Source organism: Pelophylax lessonae (assembly GCF_965119305.1).
Source record: "Pelophylax lessonae genome assembly, chromosome: 1".
Lineage (NCBI taxonomy): Eukaryota > Metazoa > Chordata > Amphibia > Anura > Ranidae > Pelophylax > Pelophylax lessonae.
This window is the reverse complement of record NC_138768.1, coordinates 435,059,879-435,076,363: the sequence shown is the minus strand read 5'-3', so window position 1 is coordinate 435,076,363 and position 16,485 is coordinate 435,059,879. Positions and strand designations below refer to the sequence as shown.

Genomic DNA, 16,485 nt, shown 5'->3' with positions numbered 1-16,485 from the left:
CCATTCCAAACACAACAATATACTTTTAAGGGAAAATTATAAAGTTTCACATATGGTGTCATATATTTGATCATTGAATGCAACAATATGGAATTATAGGGACACCCTTAAAACATATCTACAAAGTCTAAGGCCTCAGTCACACCTGAAGAGTTTTGTAGCTTGAAACTCAAAAATACGAAACTCTCAATAAACAAAATCCCATGTAGTTAAATAGTGGCTGTTCACAAATGAGGGCTCAGGCACCTCTAGTTCAACGTCTGATGCTCCAAAAGCTGCATGAATTAATTTTAAGGCAGAAATGGGTTTTTTTGACCCCATAGTCTTAATTGGGAAGATCTGTAAAAGCGCACACCTTTCACGACAGGATGTACCTCCAAATGTTTCCTGTATATATATATATATATATATATATATATATATATATATATATATATTTACACTATTTTTAATGTAGATATACTAGGACAATGCATTTATCTCTGTATTGCCAGTTCTTGTTTTAAATATGTTTGTCACTTTCAGTTTCAATAAAACTTTTATAAGAAAAAAAAAACACACCTTAAGCGTTTCCACTAGGGTTGCACCGATACCATTTTTTTAATGGCGAGTACGAATACCCAAGTTTATGCTCATGTACTCACCGATATTGATTATGATATCTTTGTGGTGCGATTTGAGCCTATACAAAATGAATGGGCTCAAATCGCACTGCAAAGAATCGCATGCAATTTGAACAGGAATGCAGTCCTGTAACACTGTCCCTGTAGGGGACAGTGATGACTTGTTGGGCCTCCTCTGATTACTAGCACACAGTCGATTAGGGTACAGTTCACACATCCCTCCTTACTCCCGATGGCTCGTCACTCAAAAAACAGTCCAGGGGTATTGGTTTTTAGTGTTTATTTTGGAACATGGATGGGAGAAGGGAATAGTGGGATACTCCAACTGTAACTATTCACAATGGATAAGGTCAACTCTCACTTGGCCTCACCAGGTTGCTTGTGAAAGCAGCTGCACTGCTTAATCCATACTGCCACGTGTATGGAAAGGGTTAAGTCTCCTTGCTCTCTCTCTCAAGCAATAGACTTGGTGAACTATATTCTCTTTGGGACACTCACTAGCATCCCCCTACTGAAACCTGTCCACTGACTCTTCTAGCTGCAGGGGTGGCCCCCCTCAGGTCAGGCCCCTTGATACAGATCTGTACTCACTGTATTGCAGAATCAGATCCTCCAGTGTTTCCCCTTTCAGTCAGCTTCACAGGACCTCTGGGTTCAGTTCCTCTCTAACACCCCTTAGGCCCTCAGTTCGACCCCCCTAAGGCCGCATGGTACCTCTACAGAGGAGGAGGCAGCTGCCACCTCCCTCTGGGACTCCACTATCCAGCCGAAAGACCCCGAGCACATGTGCTCCTGGCATTTATACAGTATCCCAGCATGCAACAAGGCACTTTCATCTGCCAAATCACCAGGGCTGTATCAAACACCTGTTCACTCATTTGTCCGGTTTCCTCCCACTGTCCAGCATGCCTCCCTATTGGACCAGTGTGAAACACTCTGCAAACAGAATGAGTTGCACCTGGGCACATTGAGCAGACCTCACTACCAGATCCTGCTCTCTGGTAGGCAGAGAGAACAATATAGATTTACCTGCAATCCTTCTGGTAACCAGACAGGATTGAAAACCATACTTTCTCTCTCTAGCACCTACCACCTAGGAGGGGGCTACATCCACCCCCCGCCAAACTGCGCCATGTCCTTACTGGCTCTGGACATCCACCCCTACAAAAATACCTGTACAAAAATTTACAAGGAGTATCCCATAAACCAGGGCCAGATTAACATAGGGGCTATTGGAGCTGCAGCTCCAGGCCCCTACCTTAATATAGGCCTCGGGTTGGCCATATTCACTGTTACTGCTCTTCTGTCACTTGTAAACACAGAAGTCTGGCTTCTATGCTCGCTTCCCCAGGCAGCTCCCTCAGAACCTCCCCACACAGCACGAAGGCCGGACAAGGAGGGACAGTTGCCGATGCATGGATGTGTTTATGGGTTTCAGAGACAGCATCCCATGTTGAATTAGGCATGCATGGCTGCACCCTTCCTCCTCTGGGTGCATGCCAAGGCACGGCCCTTAAGGCCCTTCAAAATCCTCAGCACCAAGCCCATGATGCTCTTAATCCGGCCCTGCCATAAACTTAGAAAGGGGAAAAGGGAAATAACATACAGGGCCATGGGGCATACCCCATATGTGGCCAGTAAATACAATAATGAGAAGCAAATATAAAAGCCTGTATGCCAAATGAGGTGTGGCAATAAATAGGTAAACTGATATTAAAATGACAAGATAAAAGAGAGAGGTAAAAAACTGTAAAATGTGGGAATATGAACTATATAAAAATAGGAAACAAATGTAAAAGAATCAAAAGTGACAAGTGCATAAATGAATTAATATATATATATGACCATCAACTTCAATCTAAAAAATATAATAGTGATAAAGGTGCATGCGTGACTACAGGTAATTTGGAATGTAAATAATAATAGTACAAACTGTCATAAACTCAAAGTGGCAAGTGCATATAAACCAATAAGCAGAATACCATAGACTCAAAGTGCCTATTGCGTGGAAATACAAGGCTGGTGTAGGTGTATACCAACGTAAACTAGTGACGTATATAAATAAATAAATAAATGGTGATAGTGTATAAAATGGGAAAAAGAGTCCAGTGTTAGATATGCAGGATAAACTGGTGATAAAGTGACTGGAAATGTCCAAAAGGTGATAAATTGGTAATTAGGTGACAATCTTCGTGTGGATTAAACACAATAAGTGACCCCGTGGTGGGTAGTTAGGTGCTCTGTGACCCCTTTGGTAAATAGCCAAAAATACCCACCCCACACAGGGGTATAGAGCGGGTATGAGTAGTAATCCGGTGGATGGATCCTATTCTCCTCTACAGGTCCTGAGTTGGACGTCTATGGGGATTCCCGGATGGGAGGATTCCTGGGGGGAGTTAGGGTCTGGTAGTGTCCTGGCGGTATGGGCTATGTACTCCAGATGTCCGTGGGGTATCGATGGAACAGGTGTTCAAATTGTAAAGGAAAGGCACATAGTGTAATATTGCCAAATAGGGGTTTTATTTGCACACAAAACAAGATTAAGGGTACTCACATTAGTGCAGTAAAGAACGAGCAGTGGAAACAAGCGTGTGGAACGCAATGCGGTCCACGACTCAGTACAGGAACCGGAAGTGATGCGACACGCCGTACGCGTTTCGTAATAGTACTTCCTCAGCAGCGGTTCCCGTCACTCTGTTGTGCACCTGTAATAGACAAAACAGAACAACTCCTGCCAATCTAACTAAATAACACATTGTCACAGGTTCCATCTGGTAACCACATTTGACTAGCAATAGGCACAGTCCCTCTTAAATACCAGGGCACTGACTCTTTCCTATTCTTTTTTTTTTTTCAGAAACAAACTTTTATTAAGTGTTGTGCATAAAAGAAAAGAAAACATTAACAATACAGAGAATCAATTCTCAAAACAGAGGTAGAAATACAATCATGCAGTCAGTGCAATAGGAACAGGCGATCGTCAAGGCAAGATGAAAAAAAAAAAAATCTGTGAACAACATATGTAGAGAAGAAGTATATACTGTACTACAATTAAGACATACAAGTCGTAGGGGATTGTAACCATTTACCCCATATTTTATCATATCTTGTCGGACAACCTCTATTAACATCATTTTTTTGAAAGGTAGAGTATTATTAATATCTGCTATCCAAGCAGCAAGGGTGGGGGGGAGGGATGATTGAATCCATGCGTGGGCTATGAGCCTCCTGGCACTAAATAAAGTTGCCTGTAAAAATCTGGCAGTATGTTTGTCTATGCTTACATCAGGGAAAATTCCCAGAAGGCATATCTTAGGATCCACCAACACCAGGGAACTCATCTGGTCGTGAAGAAATTGTACTACTTGTGCCCAGAAGCCACTAATTCGGGGACAATGCCAGATGAAATGCCCGAAGGTGCCAGCGGATAACAAACACCTGGGGCAAGTAGGATCCCGAGAGGGGTCAAACTTAGCCAACTTGACCGGAGTGAGATATGCCCTGTGTGTGATACATACCTGCGTCAATCTATCTGGCAGCTTCTGGGATACTAGTTTACAAGTTTCCAATGCATCTGCCCAATCATCATCCGCATGTTCTCCGGTTTCCTCCACCCACCGACCCCAACTCTTTCCTATTCTAGTCAGACCCACAAGTTAAAATGAAGAAATGCGGAGTCCACCTGACTGGTGTTCACAGTGTCCTTTCTTTCTGTAACAACGAGGCAACACATCTTCCCCTGGCGGCAAACTATTCTTGCTGGAATCTGAGCAAAGCTTTACTTATTTGTGAGTCTCTGTAAGAACTCTTTAAGGGATCCTTCACTCTGGTATCCCTCTCTCTGAAGAAGCAATGAGCCGCTACCCTTCTCTCACAAGGTAGCAACTCGCAAAAGTTCCCTTCAGCATTACTCTGGCCCACTGGCCCAAAGGATCTTCTCAAAGTGTCCGTTAAACAAAGTATCTTTGCAAAGTGTCCTTTCCCTGCACTTAGTTATCCTGACCGTTGGCCCAAAGGATCTTTTCAACACTCCCTTTAACAGCAATAGCAGCCCAAGGCCAATAAGATCTTCACAAAGAGTCTTTTAAATAGGAAGTCTCTGTAAACTAGGGGGTTTGACCCCTCCAGGTAGCAGCCCCTGGCTTTAACAGGAGAAGTTCTTTGTGGCAAAGGTTCTTTCTCCCATGTGAAGAAACTGTAGCAGTTTCGTTGAATCCCATCTTCTTTTGCAAGGATAGAAGGGAAGGGGATTTGGGAACAGGGCCTCCAGCCCTAATAGCAACTTTCATTTCAAAGGAACTCTTCAGGCACACTAGCCCCTTTGTAATTCTTTTCAATCAACACATCACACTCCACGGGCTAACTAGCCCAGTGATAGCTCAACTTTCTGATAGGAACAAGAACTCGGCACACCTCAGTAGTAGTGATCAGGATGAGATATGCGGAGGATCTTTCTTAGAACGCTGACAGCCCAGGCTTGGCCTTTTGCATCTGGGCGGTTGACTTCCACTCTATCAATGTAGATGGGCCACCCCAGATTCCAATTTGCCTTGACAGATAGGAAGGTGTCTCATAATTGAGGCTTGGATTTGTTCCGATGTGGTTTGGGGTCATATAGAAAATCCCAGACGGCTTCTTCACACCAGGCCCTTCTCTTATTCTCAATCTTCTCCATTATCTCCAGGGGAGCATATGGATAAACGTACCCATATTCCATGGCCACCTTCCTCTGAATAAGGCGTTGAAAGCGGGAGAACCTGGGAAGTTTTTGCCAGTCTCCTCTTCCAGGTGGGGTGTATAGGGTCTCCACCCTCTTGATCAGACTGGGGTAAGCGACGTTCTGGGCCCGAGCATGGGCGTAGTTGTGAGGTGGGCACAGATTTTGAACCCTAGTGGCGTAGGCCTCACAGAACCCCAAATTCCTTGTGCACTGCATGCGGACGACGACTGCCTCAATCTCCTCACTGATCGAACTGGAACTCATAGCGCTTCTTCTCTCCTCAGTTCCCCAGTCCCACTCAGTCTTCGCTTCTGACTTCCAGTCATCAATTCCCTCTTCCAGGGACCCACAACGATGCTGGAAACTGGGTGACCCTACATCAATGGCCCCAGCCTCCTCCTCACTGGACACACTGGAAGCCTTCAACTTCTGGGCCCATTGATCCCCCTCTGCCTCTGTAAGAGCTAGACTGTCAATTGTTGCAACGGTTGCTGCTGCATCTTGCGGCCACTGCTTGCCCCTCACAACTTGCATGCACTGCACCTCTGAGACATGGGTCTCCCTTGTTTTGCAGATAGTAGTACGCGTTTGCATTAGGGATAGACCGATTACCGGCAAGGCCGATATGCACTTTCCTTGATATATCGGTATCGGCCCCGGCACTGGCCGATATTGCCAATATTTTTGTGACATCATTCTGCCTTCTTAAGCCGCCTCCCTCGCCTTGGACAGCCTTGTTTGGAGTCGGGAATATTCTCGCGGGAGTGTATCACAGCCATACACCCACCCACAGCAGCCCGGTGCCAGCCAGCCACCCACAGGCCCTGTACCAGCCACCCACCAGAGGGTGCCAGACAGCCAGCCACCCACAGACAGGGTGCAAGCCAGCCACCCACATACAGGGTGCCAGCCAGCCACAGGCACTGTACCAACCAGCCACCCACAGCCCCTCTGCCAGCCACCCACCTACCACAGGGTGCTAGCCAGCCACCCACCACACGGTGCCAGCAAGCCAGCCATTAAGCATTAAACAAAAATTAACATGTTCAGTACCAGATTTGTGTCAAAAATTGTATTTATTTTTCGAAACTTTAAATGTACTAAAGGGTTCACGGGGGGAAGAACACCTTCCACAGGCTACTAAGGGCAAGGACCCTCGTCGTAGATGTGGGCCTTCCTTCTCGGCTCATAAGAAGTTGTTTTGTCCCTCAGGGTCGACTGACAAGGGATCGGAGCCCTTCGGGGCCTCCTCTGGAGGATCCAAGCTTACTTGGTCTGGCAAGTCAAGTGCGGGCTTCTCCAGACCCGGGAACAAGTCCCCTTCAGCAGTAAGGTGCGCCCTCAACAGTATCTGGGGTTGAGCCGCGGAACGACAGAGTTCCTGGTGTGTTGGCTTCATTCTTCGGTGCTTTGGCTGGGCAAATCCTTCCTCCCCTTGTATTGGACAGTGGTCACCACGAGAGCCAGCCTGTGCGGTTGGGGAGACATCCTCTGCAAATATTCTGATCTGGGGCTCTGGACACTGGAAGAGTCCAGACTACTGATCAATGCCTTTGAACTCTGAGCAATCAGACTGTGCCTGGAACATTGGGCGGATCATCTTCAGGGATGTCCAGTGCGTATTCAACGCCGTGGGTTATGTCAGTTACCAGGGGGGCACAAGAAGTGTCCTGGCAGCTCTGGAGGTAGCCGGCATTCTAAGGTGGGCAGAACGGTTCGTTCCAGCCCTCTCCGCCGTACCCATTCCGGGGGTGGATTACCTCAGTCTGCAGGCGTTGGACCAAGGGGAGTGGTCCCTTCATCCGAAGGTGTTTCATCAGTGGCCCCGTGGAGTCAGTATCATTTGATTTACGCCTTCCCTCCTCTCAAGCTTCTGCCAAGACTTCTATGCAGGATTGAGGCAGAAGGGATTCCGGTCATCTTAGTGGCCCCAGACTGACCTCGCTGGGCTTGGTACACCAATCTGGGGTGACTGGTTACCAATGTTCTTTAGAAGCTTCCTCTCAGGGAGGATCTGCTGTCCCAAGGCCCAATCTTTCATCCTGCTTTACAGTCGCTGGCTTTGACAGTCCGTGTTTCCAACGCTGTTATAAGCTAGGAAACCTACTTCTAGGAAGATCTACCATCGTACGTAGAAGATGTACATTGCATGGTGTGAGTCTCTTGGGGTTCATCCTCGCTCTTGTTCAATGGCTTGGATCTTGACCTTCCTTCAACAGCGGGTTGAGCAGAAACTGCCCTTGAGTACTATCAAGGGTCATGTGTCGACCTTTGCACCCTTATTTCAATGGCCCTTGGCCACATACTCCCTGGTGTGTACTTTTCTTCAGGGAGTTAGGCACTTGACACCTCCAGTGCAGTCTCTGTTGCCGCCTAGGGACCTCGATTTGGTGCTTTCAGTGCTCCAAAAGCCTCTTTGTGAGAATCTTTGGGAGATTCCCCTGCTTACGCTGTCCCAGAAGGTGGCCTATTCGAGGACTTTCACCTCTGCGCGCAGGGTGTTGGAATTGGCAGCATTATCCTGTCGCTCCCCTTACTGGTGGTTCGCAGGGATTAGGTAGTTCATCGCCCCTGTCCTTCGTCCTTCCTCAGGTTGTCTCTGATTTTCATTTGAATGAAGACATTGTGTTGCCTTCCCTGTGTCCCAGGCAAACACATCCGAATGAAATTGCTTTGCATGCCTTGGATGTGGACCGGGCAATGAATGGGCCTCGGAAAGGGTTGTTCGTTTCCTCTGTGACAATTTCCAGATGGATCAGACAGACAGTGGTTCAGGTCTGTTCCATCCAGGGTCAAGTTACTCCTTTCCCTGTCAAGGAGCTTTCTACTTGGGCACTCAGTGCCTCCTGGGCTTTCCGTCATCAGGCATCAGTGACGCAGGTTTGCAAGGCGACCTCGTCGGTGCACACTTTCACAAAGTTCTATAAAGTGGATGTGTTGGCATTTGCAGATGTTTCCTTTGGCCACAAGGGTTTTTTTGCTGGCTGCTGTTTGGAGGATCTGGTCCTCTTTGAGGGTGTACTGTTTTTTTCAGGTGAGCTCCAGTTGTTTTGGTTGAACTCCTGTTTACCTGGTTGGCTATAGTTAGCCTTGGGAATTTCTTTTTCACTGTTCCCACCCCCCATGTTTAACACTGCTGTGGGACATCCCGATGGTTAAGAAGATCAGGAGCTGTGTCCGTCAATGAACGAAAAAGAAAATGGGATTTTTGACTTACCGTAAAATCCATTTCTCTGATATTCATTGAAGGACACAGCACCCACCCCTCTGTGGAGTTGTAATTCTTCTGACACTGCTTGTAACACAACTGAGTACCTATAGCAGAGAGAGGGACTGTACCCCCTGGGACTGCCCATAGGCGTAGCAAGACTTTTTTTCTGCCTAGTGTCCTACTCCTGTAGGGGGCAGTATAACCCAATGGTTAAGAAGACCAGGAGCTGTGTCCGTCAATGAACATCAGAGAAGTGGATTTTATGGTAAGTCAAAAATCGTATTTTACGTCATTGTTCACTCCCTTTGCAGTCACACTCTTCTCTACAGTTCAACACTCTGGACATCCTCCCATACATTGTAGAAATGCTGGTTTTGCATTGTAAGGGATAAAGTCAGAAAGGTGCAAACAGTTAGGCAGAGGGACCGTCACACACAGAGCAAGAAAATAAGATACATTTATCATCTGATTTATTATCACAAAGGCAAATAAGGCAGTTAACCCAATTCACTAATGGAGAGGGACCCACTTCAAGGGTAGATCCCCCCCTCTTTCCCCAAGTTCAGCTTTATGTTGCATAAACCTAAGTAAAATACACTTATCCCATACAACATACTTCTTTTAACTGGAGTGGAAAAAAGGGTAACTCCACTTCAGTGGGAAAAAAATAGCAAAAAAAAAATAATATAGTGTATACAATTGCCACTTAAGTTATATTGTAATTGAATGTTGTTAAAAATGTTAAAAATTACCTTTCCTTTTCAATCTGCAGCCGCTGTAGTTTTCTATCAAATGCAATGCAATATGGCTACCTGAATGTGTTCTGTACACAGAATGTGTGCAGAATGCCCCCCAGAAACATAATTTCTTGCTTGTGTGATTGGCTCACTGATTTTCCCAGAAGTCTGCACTAAGATACAAGTCAGATTTTTGGCATCCCCTGCAACAAAAATGTCATTTTTGGTAAGATACTCCCAATAGGAAATCACATCTAAAGGAATACAGACCCTGCAGTTTTCCTCAATAGAGTCCTGCAGGTGCAGCAGCTGATTGAGAATTATGAAACCACTTCCATTAGATTAATTTACCACATGGACACAGACAAACACACAGGGATTTCTTCAGAATAACAAAAGGTAGGAATCTGCAACAAAGTTTCTTAACCTCCCTGGCTGTATGATTCTGTCAGGAATTCTGTTCCAAAAGCGGTACAATTCTTTTCATGGAAATTTGGCGTTATATATTATAGGCCTACAATTCTTAGTAATTACTGACTTAAACCTGACCAAAACAAGAGTCTAGTAGACATCCCAGATGTGATAAATTTGAAACACAAACAAGTGAATTATAATCGAATCAATAATATTATTTTATTATTTAATATATAATGTATATAATAAAATTATATTATTGATTAGATTATAACTCATGCGTTATATTATATATATATATATATATATATATATGTATATATGCATATATATATATATATATATATATATATATATATATGCATATATATATATATATATATATATATATATATATATATATATATATATATGCATATATATATATATATATACATATATATATATATATATATATATATATATATATGCATATATATATATGCATATATATAATATAAAATGTGTTATGTGTTTTGTGCAACATTTTTTTTTTTTTTTTTTTTGAATTTCCCTCCCTAGTTCCGCTCCCATGCAGCATTGCTGCTGCAGGGAACGGAACTAGGAAGTCCTCCTACCGACAGACGAGCGGCGGAGATCTCGGCTGGCGGTCACAGCAATGAGAGCTCATCGCTGGATCGCCAGGATAAGGTAAGAGAAGCTCCACTGCGCTGTCTGCACGCTCTGCCCATTGACCCCGAGCGTGACTCGGGGATACCGCTAATAGCAGAAAATTCCTACCCCGAGTCACGCTCGGGGATACCGCTAAGGCGGTTAAAATCCTTGCAATGTACATAGTTCACCCAGAGGGGTATGTTTTTTTCTCAACAAAAGTGGAGTTACTCTTTAAACCTTAGACAGAACATGTCTCACAGTGAATACCTGAGCAGAGTGTTACTCACATAATGCAATATCTTGTATCATTACGTCTGAAATAACAAAAAGAAACAACATAAAGCTTAACACAATTCAATCCACTTTTTTTTTTTTTTTTTTGTTAAAAATGATTAAATGTATTAAATACAGCTACTGTAATTACTAGGCTTCAGTCTTAATGATAACTTCCTTCAATGCTATCTGTGTCTCCATAGAGCAGATTATTCCACCTGTTCCGTCTGACATCTGTCAGCCTCACAGGACACATTCTTTCATATCTGTAGAGACATTCATTTGACATTCCCACTATCCAGTTGGTTGAACTTCATGTTTGTAAGACTAAGCTGTAAAACAGGAGGTCAGGAGTAACTGCATTAGACATTAACAAGGTGCCTAATTAAAATAATTATTAATTTATCAAGAAGTATATATATCTGAATGTATTTTAGTTTTGTGGATGTGTCATTTTGTTTGAGCAAAAGCTAACTATACACACTACAGTTTTATAGTACAATCTGTTTCATATATGTATGCTATAGTGCGAGGTCTAACTTGATTACAAATTGAATGGATTGTTTAGGTAGGTCCTCACATCACATAGTTCTGATAAGGCCAACCATACAGGGTTTGTATTATTAGTGGGCAGGCTGAATTACCAAGTTGATCAGTTAAAACCAGCCTGCCGGGAGTGCCCGATTCGCTTGCGGTTATCGCAAGGGGCTGCTTTAGCTGCGATAGCGATAATCACTGTCTTGAGATGACAATTACTCAGCAGGTGGGATTCCTCTGTCTACACTGGCTGTGTTGATGGGGGAACCATGTGAATCTCTTTCCTGCAACCCGTGGTTGCAGGAAAGAGATTTGCACTGTCTATGGCCTGTCTTAGTCGTAGCCTAGGTTCACACTAATCCACTATCTGCAGCTGGTGTCAGTGTAATCTTAACTCCCAAATGGAGGTCGCAAAAACAGTACCTTTGTCTGCACTGGATCGCATAGAACAAAACGACCATGCAAACTGGTTGCAGTCCGGTTCCAGAATTGGTACATACACGACTGAATCACAAATTAATTGAATAGGAATGTGGTGTGGTTTCTGTGCAATTAATACGTGGTTCACAGGGTGAAACGATGCTAAAGCCCCGTACACATGATCAGATTATCGAACGATCTGACGTCCGTTTTTTGTGGCATGCTATTCTGATGTGGAAAGTGAAGAGGTTATTTTCATACGAATTTTCCCGAACAACAGAATTCTACTTCAGAAGTGATGTCATGTGTTGGATTGTTTTGTATGTGTTCTTTCGTCTCTGAGCATGCCTAGTCTTGCTCTTAAGCCTTTTTCGTCTAAATCTGTACTAATGAGACAAAAATCGGACGTTGTATTGACGGACGACAAAAATTATATAGCCTGCACATCAGGATTTTGCCAGCCGAAAAAGTCGGAGTTGGCTGTGGAAAGCACCATACTAACAATCCGAAAATCAACAGATCGGTCATCGGACGAATTTTCCCTACAGATTTTCTTATCGTGTGTATGGGCATTTAATGAGATTTTACAATGAAAGTGCATTGTGCATGACACTGACCAGCTATAGGGTGTACCTGACAAATATTGATACTTTTAGATTGGCTTAACACTTATGTGTTGCACATGTGTATGGAACCAAATGGCTCTCCAACATGTGATGCAATGCCATTTATTTAAAATGGTAATTCAATGCACAAACATACCAGGTGCCAACAGTACTATACAATATGGTACCTGTGGATCACTGTGATAAAATAAAATGCACGTACAGTTTTTTTTTTTCCAATATGCATTAACACACAACAACAGAATGGCCAGGTATGTTGGGGTCCTAATAATTAAAAGTACAGCCTAAAGTTAGTCGCACAAGTTAGAAATTTGACTTTATCATCTCATTTAGAACTACCAACAGTTATGTAATGCATGGGCCTGCCTGATTGGTTACAAAATGAATAGACTGATTGGGTAGACCCTAATATTTCACACTGCTTTGGAATAAGAGATTTTTCATATATTGCACAACCAGATTGTAATGTGAATATGTGTATTGCTACTTTAAAGTATAACTAAAGGCAAAACGTTTTTTTCAGTTTTGGATAGTGGAGTGGAGAGGGATTAGAAACCCTGTCAGTTTTTATTGCAGTCTGTACCCCTGTTTGGAGATTCACCCTCTCTATTTGTCCTGTTTACCATTATCATTGAAAGTGAAAGTAAAATCCAAACATTTTGGGTTCTCCCCAGAAAAGTAGTGAAGGAGAAATCTTCTAATGGGGGACACTAGTTCTGGTGACCTGGGGGTCCCCAAGAAATTCCCTTAATTTGCAGGGATTTCCTCTCACTTTCTGTTTGGCTATGGGACAGGGAGTGAAGGGAAATCTCTGCAATGGGACACAGATGCTAAAAAAATTACCCTTTTTACTCTATTACTTATTTAAAATAAGTAATAAGTTAAAATAAAATAAAATAAAACGTTTTGCCTACAGTTCTACTTTACGTGCAGACACTACAAAATGTCTTATATTACCCAAATTACCCAGAAAACCCTCCTCTGTTTTTGATACTGAAACTGGCTTCATCTTTGACCAAGTCAATAAAGGTTTTCCAAATGGACTGGGAGATAGCTGGTTAGTAGGACTTTGGAGCCAGAGAAATAAGGTCCTAATTTACAAATTAAAACTAATTCCATAGTGGTGCATTCAGAAGGATATTCTGGCTAATATAGGTAACAGGAGTACTTGTTCTTAGGCAAAACCTTTCAGGTTTAAAAAAAGGCTGACAGTTTTTCTTCTGAGCTGTGATTTAAGTGTTATTTTTAATGATTTGGTCTAATACTGTTCTGTCTTCGAAGAGCTGCAGTGATGTGCTTCAGGAAAGATTTGCGATGGAGATGAAATGCAGTGTTGCTCTACGCCTGGCTGCCTTACATATACAGGAGCGTATTCACACTTGTGGACAGCCACAAAAGATATCATTCAAGTACATTGAGTAAGTAGGAGACTAGATTCTGTATTCATCACTACATCTAAGCGCATCATCATTTTTCTGTGATTGTATACAGAAATGTTACATTATTAACCACTTAAGCCCCGGAAGATTTTACCCCCATTCCGACCAGGGGGTATTTTGCGATTCGGCACTGCGTGACTTTAACGGACAATTGCGCGGTCGTGCGACGCTGTACCTAAACAAATTTGGCGTCCTTTTTTTCCCACAAACAGAGCTTTCTTTTGGTCGTATTTGATCACCCGTGCGATTTTTACTTTTTGCGCTATAAACAAAAAAAGAGCGTCAATTTTGCAAAAATAACAATATTTTTCACATTTTTCTATATGAAATTCCCCCAAAAAAAAATGTAAAAATCAAAATTTTTTAACATTTTCGGCCAATTTGTTTTATGCTACCCATGTTTGGTAAAAAAAATCACAAAAAGCGTATTTTGATTGGTTTGCGCAAAAGTTATCGCGTTTACTAACAAAGGGAAAGATTTTTGTCATTTTTGTTGTTTTTTTTTTTTAACGCGTAATGGCGGCGATCTGCGATTTTTTTTGCGGTACTGCGACATTGCGGCGGACAGATCGGACCCTTGACTGACATTTTTCACACTTTTGGGGTTACCAGTGACATTTCTACAGTAATCAGTGCTATATATATGCACTGTTACTGTAAAAATACACTGGTAGTGAAGGGGTTAACTTTATTTGGGAGGGAGGGGCTGTGTGTGTCCCTAGGGGCGTGCTTTCTACTGTGATTGGCTGTGGCTTCAGCTGTAAGGACACTGATCAATGGATCTACATAGTAGATCCATGTGATCAGTGTCTTTGCAGCGAGGAGAATGACAGGCAGCTTGTTTACACAAGCTGCCTGACATTCTCCCTCTCCCCCGCCGATCGCCGAGTGGCCGGCGGACATCGGGTCCGCTGGTCACACGCGCGGGGGGGTCCGTGACCACGCGGGAGCGGGAGCGCGCCTCCGGGGGCGCGCGCTCGCTCCCTAGACCCTCACAAGCAAGCAACGTAGCCCTACGTTAGTTTGCCTGTGAGGGGCTGACCGCCGACGTAGATAGTCGTGCGGCGGTCGGCAAGTGGTTAAAGGGTGACTCGTTTAAGCAGTGCTTTAAGGGAGAAAAGAAGTATTGGAACCTCCATTGCTGACTTCTTTTTAAAGGTACAGATTTCAGTCCTTTTTTGTCATTCTGGCTTAAGTAGCTAGTGAGTCAATGACTTGAAACAAGTATACAGGGGGGGGAATTTAGACTTTTTAGGCTTAAAGTGCTACTAAGCCCACAACAGTAAAATCAGTCTGAAAATGCAGTAAAGCATTCTTGTTATACTCACTGTGGAACCTAAGAGGCTAACCCTGCGTATTGTGTAAAAGGCTGTTTGATCCTCTGATCCAGCCCTTCGTTTGCAGTCTCTAATCTATCTATGATAGAACAGAGCCTTGGGGCAAACTGCACTTGCTCAGTTTGCTTTTTATTGCTGAAGATTTATTTTTTTCTTGGGAGAGTGCATGTAATCAGCACAGGGCCAATCAGCACTGTCCAGGCAGAGGGTCAGTGGTCCTGCAGCCTTATAGGAAAATCAGGGGGAGATAAAAACTCCTCCTACAAGCTTTAACCAGACACTGATGGAAGTCACAAGACTGCTCTAACTGCTGATGAGAAAAGGTATTTAGCACTTTATATTTACTTAACCACTTGCCGACCGCTGCAAGTTTATATACTGCGGCGGTCAGCCCCGTGCAGGCAAAGTGACGTACTGGTACGCCACTCGCCTGAGAGCCAATAGGGGGCGAGCGCGTGCCGCCGGAGGCGCGCCCCCACTCGTTCACGGACCCCCCGCGCATGTGAGCAGAGGACCCGATGTCCGCCGCTCACTCGCTATCGTCGGGTGGAGAGGGAGAAAGGCAGGCAGCTAATGTAAACACAGCTGCCTGTCATTCTCCCCTGTGTAACAGCACAGATCATTCGGTCCTGCTATGTAGGATCGTAGATCTCTGCTGTTACATCACAAGCCACATCCCTGCACAGTAAGAAACATGCCATTAGGGACACACTTAACCCCTCCTTCTCTTTAATAAAGTTAACCCCTTCCCTGCCAGTGTCATTTTTACAGTAACAGTGCATATGTATAGCATTTATTACTGTAGTAATGTCACTGGTACCCCCAAAAGTGTCAAAAATGTCAGTCAGGGGTCCGATCTGTCCGCCGCAATGTTGCAGTCCCGCAAAGAAAATCGCAGATTGCCGCCATTACTCGTTAAAAAAAAAAACAATAAAAATGAGAAAAATCTTTCCCTTAGTTAGTAAACGCAATAACTGTTGCGCAAACCAATCAAAATGCGCTTATTGCGATTTTTTTTTTACCAAACATATGTAGCAGAAAACAAATTGGCCTAAAATGTTAAAAAATTTAGATTTTTACATTTTTTTTGGCAATTTCATATAAAAAAATTTGAAAAATATTGTTATTTTTGCAAAATTGTCGCTCTTTTTTTGTTTATAGCGCATGATCAAAAAATTGCACAGGTGATCAAATACCACCAAAAGAAAGCTCTGTTTGTTGGGAAAAAAGGACGTCAATTTCATTTGGGTACAGCGTCGCAGTGCCGAATCGCAAAATACCCCCTGGTCAGGAAGGGGGTAAAATCTTCCGGGGCTTAAGTGGTTAAATAATTACATTTCCATGTTCTGTGTACTGTGGGAGACCAGATTTATTAAATGCAAATCACACTTTCACTTTCTCGTTGCTGATCCAGGTCAATACTTACTAGCTAGTGAAGCTAGGATCAAAATCTAAGAGTCACCAAAGACAGAGCTTAGATTTCTGTCTTTACAG

General features: G+C 43.5%; 1 protein-coding gene across 1 annotated transcript in view; it reads left to right on the top strand.

The window, feature by feature from the left end:
• Positions 1 to 16,485, top strand: part of FRMPD1 (FERM and PDZ domain containing 1) — a 293,024-nt gene that overhangs the window by 240,203 nt on the left and 36,336 nt on the right. Inside the window, exon 10 of the mRNA XM_082269596.1 lies at positions 13,497 to 13,633. Within this exon, the coding sequence (XP_082125722.1) occupies positions 13,497 to 13,633 (137 nt within the window). The remainder of the gene's footprint in view (positions 1 to 13,496; positions 13,634 to 16,485) is intronic.